The sequence below is a fragment of the Vulpes vulpes genome, chromosome 12 (genome assembly GCF_048418805.1).
Source record: "Vulpes vulpes isolate BD-2025 chromosome 12, VulVul3, whole genome shotgun sequence".
NCBI classification, from domain to species: Eukaryota; Metazoa; Chordata; class Mammalia; order Carnivora; family Canidae; genus Vulpes; species Vulpes vulpes.
Window position 1 is genome coordinate 144,703,707 of NC_132791.1, and position 21,510 is coordinate 144,725,216.

Sequence of the window (21,510 nt, forward strand, 5' to 3'; positions counted from 1 at the left end):
CCATCCACTACCAGGTGGAGACATTAGCCTGACAGGGAAAATGTGTACCTCTTTTGTTTTATGGAGCTAAGGGGAGAAGATAGGTGAACACAAGTTTGTAGATGGGGTAGAGTGAGGGGGAAGGGCTTCCATTGATCCACATCAGTTGTCTCTGAGAAGAGAAGGTGATGGAAAAATTGCTGCTAAAAAATAGTAAACAAAGACAAAAAGTTTCTTTTCACAAGGAGGAACAATTAAATGGATGGTTCTCAACCCTAGCAATGCATAAAATACCCACATGAAAAAATATCAATGAGGCTGGCATGGTGAGCAGGCTTTGGTAATTTTTTTCCAGGTGATTCTAATGTTTAGGTGAGCGAGAACCACTGGTCCATTTCTAAACAGCCAATTTGGTGTAGGTTGTAAGAGATCTGGACTAGGAGTCAGGAAAGTAGGAATTGCCCCCTGCACATATCACCAAACCAACCCCCAGCTTCATTTAGAAAATGAAGATTTTCTAAATTGAAACACAATTAGATGGCAACATTTGAAACATTTGAAACAACAAATAAATAAGTACATTCTATGCAATATCTCTACTTGGCTATTTTAGGTAGAATTTAGTGACATTTCCTTAAGCTAAAGTCCCTATCAACTATGAGAATGCCCAGTCTTTTAGAATTCAGCTGTTGTTTTTCTGAGTAAGCTATTTAATTAATGTTCTGTAAGGTGAAGCCCCTGTTTGCTCATTTTCTTTAATACATTATGTAATTCATCTGGCCCTGGTTATCAGCCAGAGAGCTATCTAATTAGCACGGTGGCTCGAAACATTTCCTCTTGAAGAATTGAAAGATATTGTTTGAGTACTGAGGTATTGTTAACTCCACCATATGCATCCCTTTGAAATAACGGTTTTGGTCAAAAGTAAAAAAGGTGGTTGAAAAACCTGTCATGTTGAAATGATCTAAGGAATAAAAGAAAACTGCACAGTTGAAAAGAAAAATGCTTCTGTTTATATCATATGATTGCTTTCTCATCAATTAACTCAGTGGCAGAGAAGCAACAATGATAGTGATAAAATAAGAGTGTTATGATAGAGCCTCAGAAAATACATTGAGGTCTGAAAGCTATTGGATACCTTCATGCAATATTGATTTCCTTCTCATATGAAGCAGATGGAATTAATATATTGGACCATTGTTTATTCATTCATTCTTTCAAGAAACATTTGTGGAGCACCCCACTATGTGGCAGGCACTCTTCTAAGCATTAAAGATTTATGGTAAGAAAAAGCAGACAAAATTCCTGCCCTCCTGGATCTTTAATTGTAGTAGGTGAGAGTGAACAGATTAATGTCTAAAATATGCAGCATACTTGATTTTAGATAGTGATGAGTGTTTTGACAAAGGAAAAGCAAAGGAGTAGGAAGTATGGGCTGTGGTTGGAGGGTTGCGATTTTAGATAGAGTGACTAGGGAAGGCTTAAAGGTAGTGTGTTCATGAGCATTGCAACAGTCTTAGAGAAGAGCATTCCAGGAAGAAGGAATAGCAAGAGCAAAGGCCGTGAGGTGCTTACTGGGTGGCCAGTGAGACAGACAGTGGTAAACTAGGTAGGGCCTCATAGGTCACCATAGTGACTTACACTGCTATTGCTTGTGGGATAGGAAGCTGTTCCAGGTTTTAAACAAACAAGTATTGTTTTAGCAGGATCTTTTAGGTACATACAATTGTGCTGTTGAAGATAGACTTTAGGAGACTTTTGCAATAACCCAAGCAAGGGGTAATAGTGATTGAACGAGGGTGATCAAATTGAGGTAGTAAGAAGTGATTTAGTTTCTGGATATATTTTGAAGCTAGGGTGGATAGGATTTCCAGATAGAGTAGACATGAAGAATGAGAACAACAGCAACAAAAAGAGTCAAGGATAATACCTAGATTTGTGAGCATTGGAAAAATGTCAATACTATTTACTGAGATGGGGATATCTGTGAGAACAGAAGGCTTAACAGGTCATCTCATTTGGGTGTTACGGGCCATGAGGACGTACGAATGGATGTCAGACAGACTGTTGAGTGAGTCTGGAGTTCAGGGTAGAGGCCAGACTAATCTGTTTTCATGATGTGTAGATAGATAGTGCTTAAAGCCACAAGAATTGATGACATCACTAAAGGAGAAACGAAGGCCTGAGCTGTGGGGTCTCCAATGTTTATGTGACAGAGACACTAGGGGAAAGCAGACCAAGAGGCTGAGAATGAGTGGTCAAAGAAAGAGGTCATGGCTTGTGGTGTCTGTGGAGTGAAGTGAAGAAAGTATTGAAGGAAGCAGAAAGGGTCAGGTAATCAAGTCTTTTAGCAAGGTACACCAAGGTCAGAATCCCTGTTACAGAAAATAGGACAAAGAGAGAACACCTGAAACTCCAGTGATTGCCCAAGGTGACACAGTTGGTATGGGGTAGATCTGAAATGAAAACTCCTGGTTGTTTGACCTTAATCCAAGGTCTTAAAGGGAAAATAAAAGAAGAAAGTTTAGTTCACCTACTTGCAACAGCAGGTATATTTGTAGTTCTATGAGCTTTTTTGCAATTTCTTTGCTAAATGAGGATTTTCATTGCTTAGCAAAACAAAAGAAACAAAATGGAAATTTAAACCCCACAAGAGTTTTAAAGAGCGTTTTTGAAAATGAACATTTCATTGAAGTGATGAAGATAAGTTAAATCTTTTTTTTTTTAAATATTTTATTTATTTATTCATGAGAGACACAGAGAGAGAGAGGCAGAGGGAGAAGCAGGCTCCATGCAGGGAGCCCGATATGGGACTTGATGCCGGGTCTGCAGGATCACTCCCTGGACTGAAGGCGGCGCTTAAACCGCTAAGCCACCAGGGCTGCCCTGATAAGTTGAATCTACCATATATTGTGTTTCCAAAGCAATTCTGGGTTTGTCTTTTGTGTGTGTGTGTGTGTGTGTGTGTGTGTGTGCATTACAATTGCTTTTCCACGTTGCTCAGGGCTTTAGTAAGCTCCCTCCCATCTCTCACAGGGTTCTGCATAGGCTTCCTCTATTCAATCAAATGCAATCTCTAAAGTGGCACATTGAAGGGAATGTGCAATGAATACTAAAAAAGGAAAAATGAACCTGCAAATACGTGACAGCTGGCAGCTTCTTAAAATCCTAATCTCATTTAATGAAATACAAGTGATATTCAGTTTCAGCAACAGAGACCAAAAAAGAAAAAAAATATATCTTCTACATTGAATACCAAAGGGCCAAAATGAGGGCCAAACTTCATTTAAATCCAGATAAGAAGAGGTTTGGGGTGAGTATCACATCCTTTAGTATCTAGTGAATATCAAATTTTGCATGCTTACTAGGAAGTCCTAAACACCGAAACAAAAGCAGGAGTACAGTGGGAATTGAGGGTCAGTGCTGCTTACTAGGTGGACAGCAGTGGTCCTGCACTCCCTAACAGTGCTTGCTTTGCAGGTCCTCTAGTGCTCTTTCCTCACCTCCTCTTTACTCCACATGTCTACCAGCTACCAACATTCCCTGCCTCTCTCTACTGTCCCATACCTCATATTCCCATTCTTGCTGAATCCATTTAGGCATCTACCCTCCCTCCCCCACCCCACCCGCCAACTGGTTTTCATGTGTCTGTAAGGATTTATATACAAAAGGAATTATTACAGGAATTTTTAAAAAAGATTTTATTTATTTATTTATGAGAGACACACAGAGAGAGGCAGAGACATAGGCAGAGGGAGAAGCAGGCTTCCCTCAGGGAGCCTGTTGTGGGACTCGGTCTGCAGACCCAGGATCACCACCTGAGCCAAAGGCAGACCCTCAACCACTGAGCCACTCAGGTGCCCCCAGGAATGGGTTTAATAGTGAAAAATTGGAAGCAATCTAAATGTCCATTAATAGAATAGGAAAATATATTAAAACACATTTATTCTATGGAATACTATTCAACTGCTGAAAAGAATAAGACAAAGCTATATATAACAACATGTGAGGATTTCTAACATATATTGCTAGGTGAAAATAGCAAGTCACAGAGCAATACCATATGTTAACCATTTGGGTTAAAAAAAAAAGGAAAGAAAAACATTAACTTGTTGAGCGTCACTACTTGAGATGAAGGGGGTGGGGCACAGGAAGCCGGGGTGTGAAGAGGTACTGTCACTTTTCATCCCATTTACAGTTTTTTAAAGTGTTTTTTCATGAATTACCATGTAGCTTAAAAATTAAGTTTAGAAATGTCACTGTTGTATTCTTTCTCACTTCTAATAATATTCTCAAACAGGATATGAACAGAAAGAAAACGGTCAGGTTTACTGACTTCCGTATCTCACACTTGGGTTCCAGGGCTTGACTACGATTTCCTTCCTGTGCTCTGATAGAATCACTAGCTTTAGGTATGCCTTTATGGTAGAAACATCATTTTGTTTTGCTTGAATTTTTGACCCAATAATCTCAGGAGAGAGCTATGTTTCTATAATACTTGTGTAGTATCGTGGGTTTTTTTTTTTTCTTTTCGTAAAGTTAGGCCAGAATCCTCTCACCACCCCAAACAAAAAATAGACCATTTAAGAAAAAGTTCTTAATGTGCTGCTAAATGCTAATTATAAATATTAGAGAATAGGTTGTTTTCCTGAATATAAGCATAAAGGAAATGCAGCTTCAGAAAATTGATGGAAATACGAGATATAAAAGATGCAGAGTATTTATCCTAAATTAAGTTGAAAAGTGAAATTAGCAAAATGGCTAAAGGAGTTTTAACATGAAACATTAATTGGGATTTAATGATGTAATTTTAGCAGTGAGGAAGAGACATAATAACATTCCGTCAATCCTTTGTTGGAGCTCCTTGTAATATTGCCTTAACTGTAGCTTCCAGGAACAAGGTACACAATCCATTCTATGAATCAGAATCCAATTATTTTATATTGGTTTCATGCTTTTACCCAAGAGAAATTCATAAATTGTTTTTAATCACTTCTTTTATTTTAAATCAATAGTGTCTGCCAAGTGGATAACATTTCCCATTAAAACATCACCTTCTGTAATTGGTATAATTACTTTGTAAAGAGATAAACCGCAACACAATTTGACAATCTTTGGGTTTATAAAATCTAATTATGTTCACTACACAATATTTTATTCTCAGTGATCACAAGAAGAGCATAAACTTGAACAAAACCCAAACATTTATGGTAAAATAATTGGAAAGAAACAAGTTAATTATTACATGTAGAACTGGCTCCATTACTCTCTGAGAGGAGCTCCTTTTTATGCAACTGTTCAGGAAGTAAGGTTGTTTGAGGGTGTTCTGATCCCTTTCACCTAGGCTGGCAGTCTTGTGGTTGGAGATGGAGGATACAATTCCAAGATACTGGCCTTTCCAGGAGGGCCAGAGCCCAGGTCACCCAGGTTTGGAAGAGAGAATCCCCAGACTGGGATTTTCATCCTACAAGCATAGGCTGATGCAGAAGAGGGTTGTTGGGGTCAGGCATGACCTTCAACGTCTGTTTCAGCAGATTTGCTTTCACCTATTTTACATTTTGTGCTTCTGCAACAGATTTCATTTGGAGAAAGGGTATGAGTTGCTAAAATTAATTTTTGAAAACCTCTGCTCTATGCCATAGTCACATGCTGCCTCTATGTCAAAGGGAGGATGACTGAAAATATAAAAAAAGGGGGAAAAAGGCTGGAAAAACCCTTTGATTGAACCAGCAGGGCAAACAGCAGCCCACATTACATGAGAACCACAGCTAAAACTCAAAAGCCTTTTTATATCATCAATTGTTCTCTAACTTTGGCAAAAACACATCCCTAATTTTAAAAAATGATAAAACACACATGTAAACCAAGAAAACACCCCCAAACTATACCTCACTTTTGTCTACCCCTATTGCTTCAAGATAAGAAAAGGGGGTCACATGTGAAGAAGATACTAGAACAGGAGGGAATTGAATGTCCCTTAATCAGCTTTAGCATTGTCTGAAACTGGGGTTCCATTTTGCTTCAGCATCATTGAGGATTAATCTGCTTTTCTTTCTTTGCATTTCTCTCCCCTTCTTCCTTCTTCCTTTTCAACGGTATCTTAAGGGACTTTTCCTGCCTCTTTCTCTCTTCCTCCTGCTCCTTAACCCATATACCAGTAAGCATGACATCTCCATTTGGGAAGCAACAACTTACAAACTCAGAGACTCGGAGAAAGAAAGTTAATAATAATCAGGATGGAAAGATAAAAAGATTTACACACTTGTCCTCAAATCTACAGAAGATTCCTGGGTGAGAAAGGGAGGTCGCAGAGGGGTGGGATGAGGGCCAACTTGTACAGGAGACAAAGAAGTAGAGATATTAGGTACTGGAGAATTTTTCCATAGAAGGAATTTAAAGTGGCAAGCTGATTCTCGCACATTGGCTCCTACCTGTGATTCAGATGGCAATGTCAGTGTCCCTTCCTGGGAGAAAGCTCCCTGACTGCCCAGCAAAAAGTGGCCACCAAATCACTCTCTACTATATTACCTCATTTTACCTCTCTACACAAGATTTATTTACCTGGAATTTTTCTTCTTTATTTTTTTCTGCCTCTTTCCAGCCCTATTCTTATCCCCTCCCCCTAAAATATAAGCTCCTTGAAGGGCATATATTGTCTGTTTCTTGTTCCTAGAATATAAGCCCCAAGGCTTCAGGGACTTGGCTGATTTTATTAACATCTGTATTGCTCAAAGTGCCTTGCACATTCAATACTTCAATGGATAGTTGTTGAGAAAAAAAAAATCATAGATAGAGGGACACCTGAGTGGCTCAGTGGCTGAACATCTACCTTTGGTTCGAGGCATGGTCCTAGGGTCCTGGGATCGAGTTCCTCATCGGGCTCCCTGCAGGCAGGGAGCCTGCTTCTCCCTCTGCCTATGCCTCTGCCTCTCTCTTTCTGTCTTTCATGAATAAATAAATAAAATCTTTAAAAAAAGAATCATAGAAAGAAAACCCTTTCTCACTGATGATGTTGCATTGTGATGAAGCAATGGAAATTTTCCCTTAGTTGGAGCAATGGCAGGCACATTGCTTCCACGATAGGTATAGCCCCAGTTTTTAGTCCATTGGGACCAACAAGAGCTAATGGCAAAGATGGAACTAGAAGTATCTTCTCTGTACTGAACAGTAATGTGGGTATGGAAAAGACACCATAGGAAGAGAAAGGAGCCTCCTTCTATCTCCAGGAGACAAGAAGAGTTCTAAAGGAGGTGCTCACTGCAACGGAAGCATACATAGATCAACTAATGCTGCAATCCCTTAAGCTTAACAAAAACTTTTTTTGTCTTCATCAGGTTGATAAACATTAAAGATTTGTCTCCGTCTTTTGCTGTTTCTTTTCATTTTTTGGAAGATTTTATTTATTTTATTCATGAGAGATACACAGAGAGAGGCAGAGGGAGAAACAGACTCCCCATAGGGAGCCCGATGTGGGACTCAATCCCAGGATTCCAGGATCACGACTTGAGCCCTGAGCTGGAGGCAGATGCTTAACCACTGAGCCACCCAGGCGTCCCTCTTTTGCTATATCTATACCAAGTACTACCTGCCTTTTTACTTCACTCTATTCCCCATTCAAAGAAACTAAAGGAAAGGCATATGATCATTTACAAGTCAAGATATTTGATATTAGCATTTCATTAGTAATTTAAAATATACTTTTAGAATACGTAAAGTACAATAAACACACATATTTTAAGGTAAACAATAGAAATTCATAGCAAAGAGTATATGTTTTAGACTGTGAATAGTAATGTTTCATTTTGGAAATGATGACTTTAGTAAATGATATAAAGTAAAGTAAAGATTGTCAATGCAAAAACAAAAGTGAATTATAACAAATTGTTATACCCTGGACATTAAAGTCTTCATAAATAGAGTGACTATATGATTTATCATCCAAATGGGATTGTTCTAAGAGTGAAAGTATGCACTGGTTATAATTAACACTGTAACAACGGACCATAAACCAGCATAAACCAGAATGTATGGTCATCTTCTTCATGGGGACACTTAATGATAACAAAACTGCTTTTAGTTTTTTTTTTTAATTTTTGAAAAAAACAAAGCAAAATAGTTATGAAAATTAAACTTGCTTCTCTCCTTGCAAACAAACACTAATGTCTCAATTTTTAAGAAGTATTTTCAATGTTTATTTCACCACCACATGCCATGTATTATTTATCTTTTGTACAATAGAGAGATCTGTTCTGTGCCCTGTAATGAGGGGAAATAAAAAGGATATAATTATTGATACTTTTTTAAAATACAGAAGGTGTACCTAATATTAGTGCTTCCTTTGTGACTGTGAAGTATGTTCTATCTTTGGATCTTAACTCTCTAACTTTAAAAAATAGGATAGAATTAAATTTATGTTGAGGAGGAGATCCAGCTACAGATTGCAAGGCAGCTTTCCCATGTTAGCTTTGACTATGCAGCTTTACTTTTCCAAGAGTGAAATTGTATTGAAGTGGTTTTCCAAAATGTTTTGTGGAAAATAAGAATTAATCGATGGCAACTCCTCATTCATGATCCCCAAACAGGAAACAAATTCATCAGGCAAAAGGGTCTGTTCTGGAATAGTTTCGTTGGGTGAAGCATTTTCCAAGAGCATGGTTGTTTCTCCCTCAACTGAACTTTGCATGTCCAGAGGACTTCTTTCTCCTTGATTTAAAATGAGGCTTAATTCTTCAAGAAATAGTGTGTTGCTTAGCGAATTCATACTTGAGACAGAAAAAGCAAAATTAGGGTATTTTTTAAACCTGGCATTTCCCCCCAGGTCTGAGGAATCAGCCAGTGGTTTGAGAGTTGAGGAAGATGTTTCATCTTTTTTGCTGAGATGGTTTCCTCCAGTGAGAAAATTCGAAATCTGGGGTTTATACCCAGTGCTGAGACCAGGAATATACACAACTGTAGAGTTGGTGAGTAGTGAGTTTTGCAGGCAGTCTCTTGTCTCCAGGGATCCTGTATTCTTTTCCGCCTTGTAGTCTGTGGGTTTGTGTTCTTCTGGGAGAAAGATTTCTATCTCTGTAATCACTGGATCAGCATATAGGATCTGTTCACTGGAATTATTATTCATAAATTCACTTTGTTTCTAGGAAGAAAGATTTTGTTTTTATTGTACAAAAGGCATTTAAAGGAGCTAACTGGATAATTAAATAAAGACTGGAATTCTGTTTTCCTTTTCCCCTCCCTCTTCTGATATTGTTTCTCTTCCCATACAATTTCCTCCTTTTGTTATCCTGCTCAATTCCAAATCTTTATTAAATTCTCCCACAAAAAGACTAAAGAAAAGAATAATAAAAATAGTCTCTGTTTTAAGAACATGTCTTGGTTTAAAAATTTTAAAGAGAAAGACATATCTTGCATATTAACTTGCATATTATTTCAGTACCTTTTAATATTTGGAAGTTTAATAAGTTGGAATATTTCTTAATATCATGGAGCCTTACTAAATGAGAAAATATCTCTTTGCTTAAATAAAAAAAAGGAACATGGGATAATCTTGTTTCTATTTTCATACAATGTAGTAATAAATGCTTGGTGCTGAGGTTCTCACGGTGTGCAGCTACTCACACTTCAGATATGAACAGGAGGGTTGGTAAAGAAAGTTTTTATTTGTATAAAACCCTGATGACTCTTCTGGGTGAGAAAATGACTCAAGGCCTTGCAGCTGGTGGCTGGCAAAAAAACACCCACCCAATGCTGTTATAAAATTATAGCCACTTGCCATGGACTGAGTGTTTGTGTTCCTCCAGAATTTCTGTTGAAGCCCTAATCCCTAGTGTGATGATAGTAAGAGGTGGAGCCTTTGATGGGTAATTAGGTCATGAATGTGGAACTTTCATGAATAGAATTAGTGCCCTTCCAAGAAGACACATGAGATTGTGATCTCTCCTTCTGCCCTGTGAGGATACTGCAAGATGGTGGCCATCTGCAGGAGAGCTCTCACCAGGAACTCAGCCTGCCTGTGTCTTAATCTTGGACTTAACAGCCTTCAGGACTGTGAGAAATAATGTTTGTTGCTTAAGCCATCCAGTCTCTGGTATTCTGTTATAGCAGTCCAAGCTGACTAGAACACTACCCCCTTAGTCTTTGGGCAGAAAATAAAACTTCATCTGAAGGTTCATTTCTAATTCCTAGGAGCCCCGAATGGGAAGGAAGTTTGGCAAAAAGGAAGAGCTTGACTAAAGCAGAATGAAGTGTTGTCAAATTTTCTTCAGGCTCAGCCTCCTTTGGGAACATGTCAGGTTTGGGTTGGAAAGGGCAGACAGGTAATCAAAGGTCAGATAAAAGCCAAAGAAACTAGATTATGTTATAAGAAATGAAGAATGCAAGGTGGCTGTGTTCCATAGAAGGAGGCATTTTCCATACTTGGGACTGGCCACTGAGTGATGTAGGTGGAAGTCAGAATACAGTGTAGGACACAGAAGAGCAACAGGGACCATTCCAGAGTGAAGACAATAAAGGAAGAAGAGGATCTGACTATCACAAGGTCAGGGACCATTCTCTGAGCCACAGATAATCCCCAGTTCCCTTGGATAATAGTGGGGGAACAAGATAGAACTACCAAGTGGAAAGAATATCAAGATTACAGTATTTATTATCTGTAGTTTGATGAATATATGCTTGTCCTTCAGTTACTTGATAACTATGTACTTTGTTACATATGTGGGTCCGGTTGTTCTAGATCATGCCTCCACTACTGGTAGGCAACATTACCTCCTTCAAAATCAGCCACATGCACACCCTTTCTCATCTTCAAGTATCCAGAAACAGGAATCCTCCCTTTGCCTAAGACAAACCTTTCTACTTCATCCCTTTTGACCATCCCCTCCCCTCTTCTTCACAGTCTTGTTTGATCAATATTCCCTCTTTCTCTGTAGTCGTAGTTGTTCTTAAGCCTGTCCAATTTAGTATAAACATACTTCTGACTCACATCCCTCTGAAGCTACTGTTGTTCCTTCATTGCATAAGGATACAAGAGCTGACCATGTGTCAGCGCAGCTTCTCTACTTCCCTTTTAGAAGAATGTTTTCATTCTCAGCTTCTGCTTCCTCACTTCCTAAGCATTTCTGAACTCACCAGTGACCTCCCCCTTGTCACATTCCGTGGAATATAGACCCTCTACAAAGTGGCCAGCACCATGGATCCTTGCTTCTTGATGCATTGCTCATTCTCTGACCCTCTTCTTCTGCCTCTCTTGTAGAGCCTGGTCTATTCCAATTCCAATGGAAAAGCCCTTAGTTAACTCCTCATTGTCATTAGCAGTAGTTTTCAACCCCTTGACAGTGTTCTCAACCTCAGCTGCATAGTGGAATCACTTGGAAAACTTTGGATAATACCGATACCTGCATCTCCCCATGCCCTCCCTCCCCTAGAGATCCTGGGATGTGACTGGGGCATCAGGATTCCAATAGGCAACCAAGGCTGAGAACTACTACCTTAGGGACTTCTCTGGAGTTTGGTAAGGAATTGGATAACAGGCTCATTAGAGTCTCAAACAAAACCACTTTTATTTGTTTTATAAATACTTGTCTTTCTCACATCTTTAGAACAAAGGGTTTCTAGGGGTGCCTGGGTGGCTCAGTCAGTTAAGTGTCCAACTCTTGGTTTTGGCTCATGATCTCAGGGTTGTAAGATTGAGCCCCGTGTTGGTCTCTGTGCTGAGCGTGGACCCTGCTTAAGATTCTCTCCCTCTCTCTCTGCCCCTTCCCCTCCACTCATGAAAAAAGAAAAGAACAAAGGGTTTCTAGGCTGAAAAAACTTTTTAAAAGTTTGAACACTGTTGTTAACAGAATGAAGCCTGGGTTCTATAATGAGACCTTCTGTGATCTGATCACCACTCCAGCAACATACCAGTCACTCCTCATATCAAGCTTTTCAGTAAAGCAACACCTAACATGCTCTTCTCGCTCTGTGCTTTTGCTCATGCTGTCCTCTCTTTTGAATGTTTTTTGTTTCTCCTAAGCAACTCCTCATTTTTCTATATGCTTCCTCTATATCCCTATCATGTTTGGTCACCGCAGTTACATCACTGCACTGCAATGCTTGGGTGATGAGTCTGTCCCATCAACTGGGTTTTGAGCCCCTTAATGGTGAAAGTAGAGTCCCAAAAAGTAGAAAGAGCACACAGAGCAGAATCTTCCCCCTCCTCCATAATTAGCAACAGTTCCTCCATATTTGGAAAAGTCCCCTGAAGTCTCCAGTATTTCCAGAACATCTTTCTCTTCATTTTGTGTTGGAAACCTGGCCCAGCCCTGGTAACATTATCTCCCACAGTCCTCTCACACTTATTTTCTCCAAACCTTTGAACCTCAGGACTGAAGCAGATCTCACCTGATTCTCCAATCTTATGTAAAACAGAAGCCCCTTTGTGTCTTTGAGCCTCATTTTATTGAGCTTTTCTGCCCTTCTCCTTCTGTCTCTCCCTGAAGTCATCTATCGGCCAGCAGGTGACTGACACCTGGCCCACAAACTTCCCCTTCTCTTTTCCCTTTTGGATAACATTATTTCTTTCTTCCTTCTCTTTCCTTCCCTAAACTTTTTTCCCTCATCTCTCTTAAGTATAATTTGAAATGTGTATAATTCTGTTTTGACATATGTTTATACAATTATACTAAAATGTACACACATTTATTTAAACAGAAATTCTATTCTAATTATTGGATTGCACTCTTAGTCTTAGCAGCCACTTAGGTTTTATGTGATGTTGTTTGGTTACCTGTAACATTTTTACAACTTTACTATTTTCCATATTAGGAATATCTTCATGAAGCCACTTTGGTATTAGCAATAAGATTCTTCTTTTAATTCTAGGAAATAAAAATGACACATTAGAAGAAACATTTTACTTAAAGATTGGTACAGGCAATCACATAAGAGACCAGGAAATCAACTGGAATGGAATGCATAATAAAGATTAAACTTCCTGAGGCAGATTTCCACCTCTTACTTTAGAAAGTTAAGTGGGAAGTTGACTAAATATCTTTTCAGATTTTCCTCCTCTCTCTATTGCTCTGCTTTTCTCTAACGAGCCAGAACATTTCAAAACACTCACACTAGATTCAAGGTAAGTGGGAGAACCACCCGGGAAGTAAAACTGCATGCCTGTTACATATGGCTAACCATTATGAGCAGATATCACTGTGGAAAGGTTTGGAAAATGTAGGGGATATTTTATAGAGCTTTCCAAGTCGACTATAGCCACAGAAGAATATTGAAGAAGAGAATACCATATAATAAAACTGTATAATTCTAGCTCCTCTAATTCTGAATTTGTACTGATTCCATATAGGGTTGAGGGGATTAGGGGTAGCTCCAAACATTATGTGGTTAGAGTAGGAAGCTGGAAAAGTTGTCCTGCAGTTGTATGGCACAGTGAGAATACTGGTTTTTACTTAGGCTTGTGTGCTTAGTAAAGACCACTGGTTTGGAGTGATGTAAAGAAAAGAGAGAAGCCATGAGCACCCCACTTCTTCCCCAAGCTACCCTTGGCACTGCCACTGTGTTAGGAGCATGTCCTGCATTTATAGTACAAATTGATTTGGGCAGAGGTTGTAACAGGAACTTAGACTACACTGATCTCTGGCACATTTTTACCTGTAAACAACGTGAACAGCCTTGTTTATCTGTTTAAGCAGGTTTTCTAAGGACTTTTACTGAGTAAAAACCAAAATGCTAACTGAACTTTGCTCACTCAATTTGACCTTGAACTGTAGGGTAAAAATAATTTCTTTACACATATTTATACAATGTTTTATGATTCAGCTTTTTTACTAATTCACACTCTCCTTCTATACCTACAATTAGACCAAATTAGTAAGTTCATGCTGTTACAGAAAAGGTTTTATACAGCATGCTGATATAGTGAGAACATTTATGTATACACACACACACACACACACACACACACATATGTCTACCCATTCTTGGTTTCATTTTAAAATGTTTTGCCCTTGGTTTTCCAGTTTTGTTTCTGAAGTAAGGCTTTTATAAGTAATGTATAATTATAGTAAATAACAGTGTCTGCTTATATATAAAATAGTTGCATTCAAATTATCTCGTTTCATTTATCTTTTTAAAAGGAATACTTATTTAAATAATTAGCAAAAAATTGTCCTATTTTCATTGTCCTATTTGTCATTGCCAACTGAAAATTAATTTTTAGGTTATTAATAACAAACCTAATGCTATTTAAAATTTCAAAGTATCTTTGAATAATAACAAATTTAATATTTTTATGTCATACAAGCTCAAACATTGAGATGTTGGTAGGGGCCTTATAATCAAGTATATTTTTAAAACAGAGTTTTGTATTAGTTTGCCCATCTCATAATGATATCAGGGATATATTTATTAATGGGTAAGTTAATTTTGAAATATTACTAACTTCTGAGAAAAAGCCTAATTTTAAAGCCTAATTTTAAAAAAATCACAAGTGTACCTTACTTAGACTTGCTCATTCTAAATCTTATTGCATTTTGATTATACATTTAAAAGAAAGAAAGAGTATCCTCATGAAGCAAGTAATGGCAAAAAAGAGAAACTCAGTGCCGGTTAGGCAAAGAAATTTGTATGATTAAAATTTGTGAGTCATTAGCTTACAGTTGTTTGCCACATCAAACAACTCCAGTCTATTAACAGATTAGAAATACTTAGCACATCTAATAAACTTAGGAAATTGAAGGCTTTGTTTTCTGCAAAGTCTCATTTATCCATAGTAGGCATAGATCTTTACTAATTCCATATTGGAAAACAGTGATTGAAAGAGGCCAACGAGAATGGACCTGGGAGCTGAATGCTAAAACACCCACACAACTGGTATCAAAGTGACAAATTCAGAGGTTGCCACACTTCTCTTCATTCATGCTGATTCAGAGGATTTGTTTGGGTAGAATTCGAGGCCGGTTATGACCTAACCATTTAAAAGAATCCAGGCACGGTGAGCAGGCTGTGTAGTGAAGGAGAGAACATGGGTTGTGATGTCAGCTGGGTCTAGGTTCCTGGCTTAATTCTTAGTGACCATGGGCTGACCAGTTTACCTCTTGAAGCCTAAAGTAAGTGATCTGTAAAATAGGCCTTTGGGTTTTCCTGGAGGTCATCAGGAGGATTAAACGAACAACATGGGTCAGGTGGTTGGCATAAATCGGTAATCATTGAACACTGTTCCTTTAATTTTTTTCTTTCTCTGATTAAAAATGTTGATGGGTTTTCCTAGTAAATAACTGAATTGACTAGATTGGCTACATGTGGTCTAAGTCAGAAAACAGAAATTCTACAGAAACCTACCCAGTTCGGATTGATCTGTTAAATATCCCAATCAAAGAAAGAATTGACAACATAACAGCAAAGAAGATCATTCCCAATAAAAGTCCAATGTCTTGTTGCCTGTTGTCTGAAGAAAAAAAAATAACTTTAGCTAAGGATTAGTGTCCATGGGATGTCAGAATCATTGTTTCCTCTACTCCGCACAAAGCAAAAGTCATTAATCTCAAAGGAAAAAGGGAAGGGGAGAACATATTTAGCTTTTATGTTGGGCTGTGTTTACAGTGACTGTCCTTCCAAACTGCACAACAATACCTTTTTTCCTGAGAAAATTGGACTGTATGTATTTGGTATCAGTGGGTTTCTAGAAATGCAGCTCTGGCAAATGTGGTTAGCATTTCCCACTTTTTCTGAGCTTGTGCATGCGTATTTTATATAAAAGGGTTTAGTGATGTACCTCATTTGTTTTGTCTGACACAAGTGAGAATTCCCAGTTGCTGGTAACAGAGTCTAAAACTGGCCACAATCACAACTGAGGCTTTTTTGGGGGGTTTTCTTTTTAACCTTTTGAGTAAGATAGAAGTTATATAGAACTTGTCACCATTCTTCAAAATTTATTGTTCATGAATTTTCTTCTGCTGAGAAAGGATATTTGCTCTACTTAAAACAATATATAAGGAGGAAATTTGGGGATCCCTGGGTGGCGCAGCGGTTTAGTGCCTGCCTTTGGCCCAGGGCGCAATCCTGGAGACCCGGGACCAAATCCCACATCGGGCTCCCGGTGCATGGAGCCTGCTTCTCCCTCTGCCTGTGTCTCTGCGCCTCTCTCTCTCTGTGACTACCATACATAAATAAAAAAAAAATTAAAAAAAAGGAGGAAATTTAAATTGCTATATAATTTGCACTTACATTTTATCTTAAAAACAATTCTTGCATTTTGAAGCATCAATTAATCACCCCTAATCTTTAAATAATTAACATGATATATTCAACACATGTTACCTATGAGGCTCATCACATTTTCTCCCTAGTACAGGAAAAAAAATCTTGTTTTCTATTTTCAAATATAGACTATCATTGAGACATAACTATCATGCTGGAGTTTGTTCTGAGTGATGATGGGTATTGGCCTCCTTTCCATCCTTATTCCTTTCTTTCTCACTCCCTTTACCAAATGTTTATCAGATAATTACCATGTGGCAGACACTTCACTGGCTCTACCCTCATTATTTCCCACCTGTACCCGACAGACACTTGGGGGTCTCCAAGCTGCCTGGTCCCTCTCCTAAAGCCAACTGATGTGCACGGACCAAGCTACTGTAGCTTAGCTTACTCCAAAGTCCAGGGGCCAGGGATGGGGAGTGGGAGTGGGGACTGGGTGCCTCAGTCAGTTAAGCATCTGACTTTGGTTCAGGTCCTAGGATCTCAGGGTCCTGGGATCAAGCCCCACAACCAGCCCACATCCAGCCTGCACATTGGACTCTGGACTCCGTGCTCAGCAGGGAGTCTGTTTGAGGATTTTCTTTCTCTCGCCCTCTGCTCCTCCCCCAGCTCACACTCCTCAGCATGTTCTCTCTCTCTCTCTCTCTCAAATAATTAAGACTTAAAAAAAAAAAAAAAAACCAAAGTCCCAAGGGGGATATGGAATTAGTGTTTTTCTAGAACTAAAACTCTATTGCTAAAGATTTCACACAACTAATGGGAGGTAGGGGGTGTCACATATCTTTGGGTATTAATGTCTGGGAGAGAATAGAGAATTCCCACAATAAAATGGGGCCAGGAGGCCAGGCATAGGGGTATAAAGATAGATACAGCAGAGTGATCAAGAGACAACTGGAGATACGTGGGTTCATATTGGGTTCTGCTCTTTAACAGCCCTGTAGCCTCAAGGCATAATTATAAGCTTGCTGAAACTCAAGTTTCCTCTTCTGTAAAATAGAGATCATAACACCTATCTAATAGAGCTGCTGTAAGCTCCTGGCCTCCCTAGTTCCCACAGAAATATCAAGGTGCAGGCCTGGGTAGGCATCTGTAATTAGGGATCTGAACTGGGCCTAAGTATTTGGTTCATTGATTTTCATGTACACATTCAGAGCGGCCTCACCTTGCTTCATGTTTCTTTATAATACTTAACTTCCACCTGATTCTTGTCTTCTTGTTGTTCTGTTTATTGTTTTTCTCCCCATCTGTCTAAAATGGAATCTCCATGAAGATAGGGGCCATATTCTTTTTTTTTTTTTTTTTTCACTGCTGATTCCCCACCCAAAACAGTGCCTGGCACACAGTAGTTGTTAAATGAATATTTGTTGAATAAGTGAATGAAAGTCTGAAGAATGTCAATGCAGTCTTCAAAGATTCTGATACTATTCCTGCCAGATTTCTATGCAGGGAGATAAATGGTCTACCAGTGGTCAGAGGTGAAATAGTTATACCTAAAGTTTTTCAATTTGAAATTTCTATTTAGAGTTATATTTGTCCATTGCACAACCTGATCTCATCATTTTTTATGCCTAAAACATTTAGGTAAGATCATCAAAGGAAAATACTGAATCCTACTAACAAAACAGGAACTGATTTGTACAAGAGAAAGAACACAGATTTCAGGATTTGAAAAACAGGATTTGAATTTTAGTCTGTCACTTAGTGTGACCTTGGACAAGTTTCTCAGCCTCTCTGAGCTCCAGTTTTCCTATCTATAAAATAGATTTATAATACTTGTCTCCCTTGGTTGTTTTGAAAATTGAACAAATGATGTATACAACTTCCTAGCACATGGTACATACTCAAATAATGTTTTTTAAGAAGGAGTTTTGAGGTCTTGAACCTCAGCACCCATTGAAATGAAAATGTATCTACCCCATATCAAAAGCTGGCAAAGTCCACCTAAACCATTCCTGACATTCAGTTTTAAGTGGATCTTTATTATTTTTCTATATAGTAAGCATATGGCATATCTTATTATCAAGAAGTTTATGCCTGACATGATTTTTCAGTTGGAAGATTCAAATGGATAATTAGTAAAGACTACGCAGAAAACCTAAGTAGCATTTTCTTACCAGAAGTAAGATGTCCTTTAAAGATGGAAGCAATCAGAAGCTCAGAATTCTGAGTATCATGTTGGAATGATTTCACTGTGACCTGGGGAACTTAAACAAAAAGAAAATAGGGTGAGCTTCTTCATTTTGCATTCAGGTTACCCAAATTTCTAAAAGAGTTTCTTCACTTGTTTGGAGATGATTAAAGTATACTTTAATAGGCTTGAAAGTGGAATAAAAGGAAAGGCCTTCGAGTATGTGTGTCTTTTCATCTTTTTATTTAATTGGGCAAATCCTAAAGAAGGAAACACTGAAAGGACAATAAAAACTACCTAGAGTTTGTTAAACTTCATGGTGTATCCTCTAATTTCATGAGGCTTCTGGGCAAAGAATACCAAGGAGCTTTATTTAATTCACTGACCAAAAAAATGCACAACAGGTCTCTACTTGATTCCTTCCAATAAATGATGCAATGAAGTTTAGGTTTCCTTAAGAGCCTCCAAGATATGTCACTTTTGCCTTTGCATAATCTTTGAGATACTGCTGGTGAACAGTATCTTGGCTCTATATAAGAAGCCCAATTTTGATTAGCAGACACTTTGAGGTTATAGCACAGGGGTGGAATGCTATTAATGACTTCCCTCTGCTCCTTTCCCACTGGCGAAGATCCTGGCCAGCCCTGTCTAGTCATAAAGACTGCCAGGACATGGCTAATGAAAGCTTCTGACCAGGGTGTGGTGAGCAGTCTTGGCAGCTAACTCACTTTCAGTCTGAACCCAAGAGTCCTGGAGCTTTCATACCCATTTCCTCCCTCCTGATAATTAAAAGCTCCCAGAGGTGACTTCAAGGATACTATTCTTCCAGCTGACAAAAGATATTCCTGAAAACAGTTCTAAGCTCTGAATTCCCAAGAATGCCTCAAGCCCTATTTGTTCAGTTATTCTGATTTCAGTGTTCACATTTTTTCTTTTTGAAGAATTACTTGGGGGGGGCAGGGAGAAATCATAACTTGAGGGAGCCTTGATCGCCACCGTGATATCATGGCTTATATAATAGGCGGTGTGGCCCAGATAGCTCTCTTTGAGAAAAAGATCATGGGGTTTCAATACAAAGGTTCCTATGGTCTTTGGAAACTTTTGGAAAAGGTCCATCTGGGTGCAGGCACAGGCTCAGTAGTTTTCTAAGACAACGGGTAGATAATTTTAGAAGGTGAAAACGTAAGAAGAACCAAAAGTTCTTTCCTGTGTTTTTATTGTCTTCTTTACAGCAAGAGGAAGATGTTGCACTCTGAATTGTGACAGATTGGAAATTCTTTCTGGCTTCTTAATGCTTCAGTAAGTCTCTTTTGTTCCCAAGTATTTGGTTCCATCAAACTCTGGGAGCAAGCTTATGCCCCAGTGGTCACTAGCCAGATTCATTCATCTAAATTAGTATTTTGTAGACTGAGGTTCATTCTTGGGGAGCCCCAGCAGGAGTCTGCATCTGAAATTTTAAGACTAGAAATATTATATTAAAATGTACATGGTTTTCAACTTGGCAAGACCTTGGTTTTATATCATATGTTGCTAGATTATTTTTGTTTTCACTTTCATTATTTTAAAATTAGCATTTTTATTTAAAAGTAATATGTGGTGCTGTGGCTTTTAATGCAGGTTAACTCTGTTGTATAAACTACAGGTGATTATTTAGCAATGAAACTTCAGTTATTAATTTGCTTCATATAAAAATAATGTTCATATCTAACTAGGGCTTTATTAGCCCTAATAGGAGAATAAACACAATCACCCTTCAGGGTCTTTTTGTTATAGTTTCAAATCAACCAGGTGCATTAATTTAAATTAGATTAAAGTCATTTAAAAGGAGATGGTTAATTGTCAGAGAGTAATTTCCCAAAAAATCAGATATCTGAAGTGAGACAATTTATAAACAAGATTGTCAGAGAAGAAATCAAGCCAATGACAAAATTTTTAAGAATGGGACTGGAATGAAGCCATGTAGACTATATTCTTCATGGTATACTGCCTCCAAGTGGCTAGGTCATTTGTTTTAAATCATATGTAATATTTATCATTATAAAAGCAGTAACCTTAAGAGAGAAAAGTATTTTAAGAGGAAAAATGGTGAGAAAAAGAACCATCCCTAATTCTATCCCCTTAAGCCACTTGCTGTTACTATTTTATAGTATTTCCAAGTATTTTGACACAGAAAATCATTCACAAACACAGAATGATGTACACACACTCAGAACCTTTATAACTAAAAAAAATGGTTTCTATCAGCTCTAATCATCAGTGTGTTGCCTAATGTGCTAGAAAAATCTCATAATATTTTCATTATTAAATTAATATCTGTGGCCTATCTCCATAATGAGACAATTCTATCCCTGTTTGTTTCTCTCACAGCATATACCTCCTGAAGATACTCAGAAACTCAAATATCTCTAATTTGAGATATCTCTAATAAGAATTTTTATATACCATATATAAACTGGTATTGGACTTTAGAATTAGTCTTTCCAAAGATAATGTGTTTAAACAAAATTTAGAGGGAATTTAAAATAGTTTTAAACAAAAAAAGTAGTTTCCATTCTTGAACAAGACTCGAAACATATAACATAACTACATTCTGTGCCCTATCAGATGCCAGCCTATTTTAATCAAATCTGTTCAAAAGTGCTTGGTTTTAGTCATAATGTATTTCATCTGTTTCTGAAGGATGATACCAGATCTGTCTCCTGAGTCTTCCCTTCTATGCCTATACCATGGGGCAAAGTGTGTTTTATCATTCTTTTTTTTTTTTAAGATTTTTATTTATTTATTCATGAGACACACAGACACACACACACACACACACACACAGACAGAGAGAGAGAGAGAGAGAGAGAGAGAGAGACCCAGGCAGAGGGAGAAGCAGGGACTTAGGCTTAATAGTAATAATAGCAATAACTAATGCTCCATGCAGGGAGCCCGACGTGGGACTCAATCCCAGGTCTCCAGGATCACACCCTGGGCTGAAGGCAGCGCTAAACCGCTGAGCCACCCGGGCTGCCCTTATTATTCTTTTTAAGTGACCATTCATTGAGTACTGATTATGCTCCAGGTAATGTACTAGACTTTACATGCTTTCTGTCATTTAACCCTAAACAGGTAAAAAATACTATTGTCCACATTTCATGGATGAAGAAACAGAG

General features: G+C 38.2%; 1 protein-coding gene across 1 annotated transcript in view; it reads right to left on the reverse strand.

The window, feature by feature from the left end:
* Nucleotides 1–4,958: 4,958 nt before the first annotated feature.
* The window catches only part of IL23R (interleukin 23 receptor), a 65,657-nt gene continuing 49,105 nt past the window's right edge, over nucleotides 4,959–21,510 (reverse strand). Inside the window, exons 8-11 of the mRNA XM_025983259.2 lie at nucleotides 18,342–18,431; nucleotides 15,310–15,415; nucleotides 12,743–12,833; nucleotides 4,959–9,112 (exon numbers count right to left, since the gene is read on the reverse strand). Of these exons, the coding sequence (XP_025839044.2) occupies nucleotides 8,459–9,112; nucleotides 12,743–12,833; nucleotides 15,310–15,415; nucleotides 18,342–18,431 (941 nt within the window). The 3' untranslated portion in view covers nucleotides 4,959–8,458. The remainder of the gene's footprint in view (nucleotides 9,113–12,742; nucleotides 12,834–15,309; nucleotides 15,416–18,341; nucleotides 18,432–21,510) is intronic.